Genomic DNA, 6963 nt, shown 5'->3' with positions numbered 1-6963 from the left:
ACTGAACGTGATTAAAAAATAAAAATTTATTTGAATTTTTTTAAATACTTCAAAAATATTTTTTCAAGTAGTACGTTTATAACCGATTAGAACAAAAAGTTGACACTGTATCAATTAGAAAATGACAGGTTAAGTTGACAAATACACACTAAAAAATCATAGATATCAAGAGAATGTTGAGATTAAAAAGAAAGGAGAAACATACTCACACCAGGGCATATGGGTCATGCTATTCTTATAACCGTTTTCCTTGGATATGTTAGATTTATAGTTGCATTAACATGTAATCCCCTAATTAAAGACAACAGATTGTAAGAATGTCACCTAGAAAGTAACATCTAAACAAGCGGAGAAACATTCTGAGTTTCTTCTCAAACGAGGGTCAGCTGTCTCATCTTGCATAACCATGGCCTGACATTTGCTATTATAACTTCTTTGTGCCGTTGTACAAGTGTAGATGGAAGAGTAAGCCACCATGTCACACTCTCCCGCATTTTGAAATATGACCTATAATTACCCCGATTCATCTATCAAGCTCCAAAGAAACAAATTCTACATCAAAACGGACTATCTGATTAAGCTGTAAATGGTATGTAGCTTAAGTTCACAGCTGCAGTGATCACCATTAGATTGCCAAACGCCGTCTGGTTGATTCTATTTACACACTTGCCAAAACAAATAATTACAGAATAAGAGTTTTGTACACATCACACAACCTCTGCCCTCGTACCATGCTATTTCCCTCCCTCTCCCTAGTTAAACTTCATGCCTCAATTTAATAAATCTATGTAGCAAGCCTTAATAAAACCATCAAAATTAGCTGCAGAGATGCAACAAAGTCAGGTGTCTCAACTTTGCGTGCTTTGGCTTGATGAATCACCACGCTTTCTCAGTTTCGTTAAGATGTATGCCATTGCGACTTTAGCACCCAGGGCAGAGTGACCACGAGACAGACAGATCACACCCCCAAGAACAAGCAAACTTTTTGCTACCAATTTTTTTGATGGTCTTCTTGATAACTTTTTTTCTCTGGATTCACCATTAACTGGTTCACAACTGGCCATTGATGTAGAGGCTGCTGCAGAAGTAACGCCACTTGTTGTATCTAATTCAGGTGGAACCTATATGCACACAACAATGTCACTAATCAATACTTGAGCTGATCCATGATAATAATATCACTAACTTAAAGAACCGGATTTTTTTTTTAATAAGAAGAACCAGATGTTTAATCATGTAATTCCATAATCATAATTTATTTCAAGAAAATATTCAACAACAAAAGGAGCTAAACTAGATATAGCCTCAGTTTAGATGATTAGCCCATGTGGGTAGTGTAGACTATCAGAAACTACACTGCTCAACAGTGCAAAAGGAGACCCTGAATCAAACAAAAAGCCAGAATGATCTGGATATACACATTTTTATCCTACAAATTTGTAAAAGTTCAGATAGTAGTTTATAACATAGGGTTGTAAAAGGTACAGTAAGATTGCTCGAGCCATGGAGCACTCTCCCTAGGCAGCTCCTGCATGTGGTCCTCAGACCCTTTATTTTTACCTCTGCTTCAAAGATTAGATGACCTATCTCATTCATTTCTCAAATACACTAGTCTTCAACTTACTTGAAGGAAACCAAGATAAAGAGGTAGATTCTTCTAGAGGATAATAAATTTGATTAAAATTGTATAATTCTATTTTAACCAACTTTGTAGTGAAATCGAAGAACCAATTAAGCAATGATCATAAGTCAATAGTAAACATGACCACATTTCAGAAACAGCATATTTTTTGTTGAATGTAGTAAGGCATACCTTCTGAATCAGAGTAGCTGCAGAAACAGCTGGACTGGTCAGAGGATGGCTGATCACAGAGTACTTGCGTAGTGCGTTATCCATCTTACAAACATAACTCCATATGCCCTTTGCAAATGCTAGTTTTGCCATTTCCACATTCAGACCAGCATCTTCTTGGTGAAACATTCTGATCTCAGAGGCATCTCTACCAGGTACTGTACATAATAACATTAAAATTTAGAATCATAAAATAGTAAAGAATGAAGAATACATGTTACAACATCCCTTATTCCCTTTTATTCCCCTCTCAAGAAACATTAATGGAAGGAGCACATTGTTCAAGTTCTCAATTTAGTTTTGACAGACAAATTTCTTAACAATTGCACGGCTGCAATGGAAAACCACCAATGCTTTTTGTACGGATTAAGGAAAGTGATATGAGTAAAAAGAATATACTGGCACTTGCCTTTCCTGATTTGCCAACCGGATCTAAAATACCTCACGCGAACATACTTCTTCTGTCGTGGTGCTGAGGGATGTTCACATTCCTAGTCAATTATAGCAAGATTTATGATGAAAAATCTATCATTAGTTGGTAAGCATAGAAAAAGGATAAATACCATAAACAGCAGAAGCATCCAGGGAGCAAATTCTTTATTTTCTTTTTTTTGGGTACAGTAAATTAAGGGGATAAATCCTGGTATTTGCAGGAGCTGGTTTAGAACACAGCCCAGCAGGAGCTCCACCCTTTACCAAGGGTGGGTGAATGAATCATCACAGCCAAGCCCCAGGTTCATATTTCAAAATCATAACATCCTTCCTATTTTCCACTATCATTCTTGAAATCAATAGAGGCTCTTCCAGAAATGATTGCATGAGATATGGGAAGCAAATTGAAAATCATCCTATTTTCTACTACTATTCAACTCAATTGAGGATTTGCGAGAAATAATTGTATGAGATTACAATATTCCATGAGCTATATCAGGCCAATAATTATATATCATTGGGCTGAGAACCATTATCATGAGTTAAATGAGGATGAATTCCATTATTAATAAATTTTAGCATAAAAACAAGTACATCTCTTTCATATGAGAGATACTGCCAATCGTTTCCTTCATCCTTGACATAAGCTATACAGTTTCCACTTTCCAAAAGAGTAGGAAACACCACTCACAAAGCATCCTGGTAAATGGAAGCATGAAACAGGCATATATCTCCTATATGTCATTCATATATTAAGTTTTATTCTAAATAACGTAGAACACTGAGAAAATATAAAAAACAAATAAATATAGCACAGGGTGATACAAGTAAACAGAGGTATTCTTCAGATGTTAAAGATCTCAAATTTCTTGCTCAAGAACCTTCCTAATGTAGTTCCCATATTTTGACCAGATAAATCCAGTCAGAAGATACAACGTAGAGAGAGAGAGAGATATGCATTCAGAAGTGCATGCACAAGTCAATGCAGTAATCATCACCAACAAGGATTCATCATGATAAAGACTAAGTTTCAGTGACAGTCACCTTAATAAAACAGTAGAATGTTCTGTCCTTTCCCTCCCACAATCTCCAAGCCAATACATATTCTCTAGGTGTCAAAAGGGGAAATTTTTTTATTGTGCGGCCAATTTCAATTCCATTTGTTCTGTCCATCTGCAGCTGGATATGATCAAACAGGGTCTTGTCCCACTGCTTTCTATAATCATTGTCCATATAGAAGTCCCTCAGAAGCTCTGGTGAGCAACTCTCAAATACTGTCGTGCTTAGGTATTTCAGTGGTCTATCCTGCAATCAGCGTCAAGGAACATAACTTTCAGTTTGCTAAAGTCTTACAAGACAATGGAGAAACATCTGAACATAATCAGAGATGTCAAACAATGTGTTGCCCAATTCAAACTAACTCATAAATTAACATAGATAAATAAATCAAAAATAAGCCCTAGCAATAGACATTAGATTGAATGTTAAACAATTGCATGGCCACAACAGAAAGATGTAAACGGAAATAAATTAACTTTCCATTTGCTATCAAGCAGTGGTGGTTGATAAAAAGGTATTATACAAGAGTTATCTCACAAAAAAAATTCATAAACTAATGAAAGCCAAAGAGCTGGCCAAGCCCCAAGGCACAAGCCTGGGGTCAGTCAAATGTACACAGTGTCAGTCCTGCTTTATAAAGAGACGGTATTTGTAACTTAAAGCCATGTCCACCAAGTCATATACAATTGAATAATCGAAAATTACTAATTCAGATCACTTCACTACATTGTTATTCTAGATAAACCAAGCAAAGCAAATAAACAGAACCTTAGATTTGCAGCATTTTGCCCTGTAGGATAGAAAGTTGTTTTGTTTATAGATTACATTCGCCCATTTATCATCGTCATTGAGCTTCTCATCCAAATTATCAATCAAAAACTTCAAATCTGAATCAGACACAATCTCTGGGTTTCTACAGATAGCAAACACAAGTTCCAAATCAGTAAAAGGTCACATGCCAATTTGGAACATATCAAAGTAACATTGAAAGCCTTCCCTATTCACAGTTTAATGAAAAAAAAACAGAATCAATATGTGTAGTAGTAACAGATGTTACTATTTCAATGCCGAGAGTTGAGTTTATGTAGATAGCCATAGAGAAAATTTTCCCATTTGGAAGAAGAGAAATCAACCATAGCTATTTTGAAAATAAAAGTTGCAGATAAAAAGACCTAAAGGAAAAGTAGAATCAATTTCATTTCTGAGAAGTAACGAAAAGGAGAAAACAAAACTTTATGACAGTCAAGAAATTTCTAAAACTAAAATTAACCAATAGAAATCCCGACAGAAAACTTTGGAAAGAAACTAATTTAGGACTTGCCAAAGAACGATGTAAAACCCACAAAGATTGAAGCAAAATTTGAAGTGATGGAAAACCCAGATATCAAATTAAAAAAAAAAAAATCAATTCAGCGAACAAAATAAGAAGAAAACAACAAATGAAGAAACAGAAGCTCAATTAAAAAAGCAATCCCAATCCAAAAAGAATAAAATTGAGTGACATCAACACCAAACTGAAGGAAAATAAAGGATACCCAGATTAGATAAACCACAAAAAAGGTACCTTGCTTGAGAATCTGGAGGTGGAGAAATGGGTGAAGAAGGAGAGTGAAGATGAAAAGTGGATGATTTTGATGGTGCTGATGCTGATGCTGATGCTGATGAAGATGTAGTTCGAAGGAATTTAAAGTAAAACTTCTTGGAAAGATGAAATATGGGTATAACAAGAAGAGCTACGAGAGTAGCTCTGAGGTTAAGCCACCACCAAAATCCCATTGAAGAAATACTTTTCATCTTCTCATTCTCCAATTCAACCCATCCCCATATCTTCATCAAGTTGCCCTCTCTCTTCTCCCTCTCTGTCTCTCTCTCCCTCTTCACACCCACATTGTTCTAATAGCGCCCTTTCTTTTCTTTCTTTTTTTTTTTTTTCCAAAGCCTCGAATATAATAAAATAAAATAATAAAAAAATAAATGAAAAAGTGGATTGCGGATAAATTATGGGTGATGAGTTGATTACTTGAATTTATTTTTGGGATCCCAAAGCTAATAACGCGTTCCTTCCTTTTGACACAAAATAAATGGTTTCCGTTTTCAAGCGAATTTTTATTATTATATAATATGAATAAATATACGTAGAACAGATTTAGTTTTATAAAAAAATCATTACCCAACCATATTCTGAGTCTACCCCTTTCAATTTCTTTTGGAGTGAAAATATTATTAAAATCGAATCATTCTTTAAATTTGAAATTTATTAATATTGTGTGCTTGAGAGTTCATTCTGTTTTTCTTACTTACAATAAGTTTATAGTTAATTTTTATGTATAAAGCATTCACCTTTTATATATCTTACCAATATAAAATGTTTAAACTTTTTGAAATATACTATTTTTCAACATAGGTCACCATCTTGTTATCAAGTTAGGGTATTTTTAAATACCAGGTCTCATGCTAGCTTGAAACCATGATAAATCCCCATAACTCAGTTTGATAGATGGAATAGTTGCCTAATGTCATATTAAATTTGTCTAATTATATGTTAATTTATTGATTTATTTGTCTATTTGATCGTTTCTTATATCATATATAATGCTTAGATCATAATTGCTACTTATACGTACTCCATTAAACAAGTAAGTAAAAGACTTTGTTTGATATAAAACATATTCCATGGAATATCAATTTTAATTTTTAAGCTCTTTTCTTTTTTTCTTGTTAGATAAGAAAAGATATACAACGGGAATAAATGTGAAATGGTTTTCTATCATTATTAATATCAAACTTATTAAAACATTAATTAAAAAGAATAAGAAAGAACTACTAGATTTTTTAATTATCATATCATAATAATCTTTTTATCATATTTGCGTATTCTTATAGTCTTATTGAATTTCACTTATTATTTTCTCAATTTATATTTTTAATAAATGCTAAAACTTATATTTTATAAATTAAAAAAGAGTAAAAAAACACAATATCTAAATCAGAGAAAAATTAAAACCATACATTTTATAATGCATAAAATTAAATATTTTAAACTTGTTCACAATATTATATTGTAGCTAATTTTAATCTTTAAATTTGTTTCCCCCAAAGTAAATAATTAATAACAGATTGAAAATATGGTTTTATTGGTCAGTAACTAGTATTGTTGCATAGAGTGTAAGCAACATAGACTTCTAGGTAGAATATGGTTTTCATGTGACTTGGATTTGTAATAAATCAAAGAAAGGAATTATAATTGGAGTGAATAAAAGTAGAAAACATGAAAGAAACTACAAATAGGAAGATTCTAAATTTGAGGGCCTTGATACGAGCTATTATCCAGAGCCCAGTAATTTCAATTGGTTGAGAATCTTAATGAAACTAATATCCACCACCATCACATCTCCAAGCAAGCCAAGGAAAAAAATGGTTGCTGTCACAATCATAGGTAGGAGGATATGTACATAAATAAGAAATGGATAAGACAATGTAGTCAAAAGGCGGAGAGACTCAGGCTGATCCTATCATTGTTTATCTTGCCTTGTTGTCACCCCACGACTTGTCCATCATGAAGGCTGTTGTTGTTTCCTTCGACTTTAAAAGCTACTGTGCACAGCCAAGGTACCAAAGGC

The 6963-nt window shown here is 33.5% G+C and overlaps 1 protein-coding gene across 1 annotated transcript; it reads right to left on the bottom strand.

Annotated features, from left to right (window-relative positions):
- Nucleotides 1–544: 544 nt before the first annotated feature.
- On the bottom strand, nt 545–5275 carry LOC18595539. Its single transcript, XM_007023541.2, has 6 exons — nt 4908–5275; nt 4112–4256; nt 3329–3589; nt 2262–2343; nt 1814–2010; nt 545–1121 (listed from the first exon to the last, which is right to left on the bottom strand). Exons 1-6 carry the CDS (start codon nt 5174–5176, stop codon nt 849–851), a joined length of 1227 nt encoding a protein of 408 aa, XP_007023603.2. The 5' UTR covers nt 5177–5275; the 3' UTR covers nt 545–848.
- Nucleotides 5276–6963: the final 1688 nt, after the last annotated feature.

This window comes from Theobroma cacao, unplaced genomic scaffold (assembly GCF_000208745.1).
Source record: "Theobroma cacao cultivar B97-61/B2 unplaced genomic scaffold, Criollo_cocoa_genome_V2, whole genome shotgun sequence".
In the NCBI taxonomy this organism is placed as follows: Eukaryota; Viridiplantae; Streptophyta; class Magnoliopsida; order Malvales; family Malvaceae; genus Theobroma; species Theobroma cacao.
Note: the sequence above shows the minus strand (reverse complement) of the source record. Positions and strands in the feature narration are given on the sequence as shown.

Excerpts from the sequence above, each read along its gene's own strand:
- LOC18595539 (XM_007023541.2), bottom strand. The coding sequence starts at position 5,176 with ATGAAGATATGGGGATGGGTTGAATTGGAGAATGAGAAGATGAAAAGT. Across the intron at positions 3,590-4,111 it reads CAAAATGCTGCAAATCTAAG|GATAGACCACTGAAATACCT; the intron begins GTTCTGTTTATT and ends CGCTGATTGCAG. Across the intron at positions 1,122-1,813 it reads CAGCTACTCTGATTCAGAAG|GTTCCACCTGAATTAGATAC; the intron begins GTATGCCTTACT and ends GTGTGCATATAG.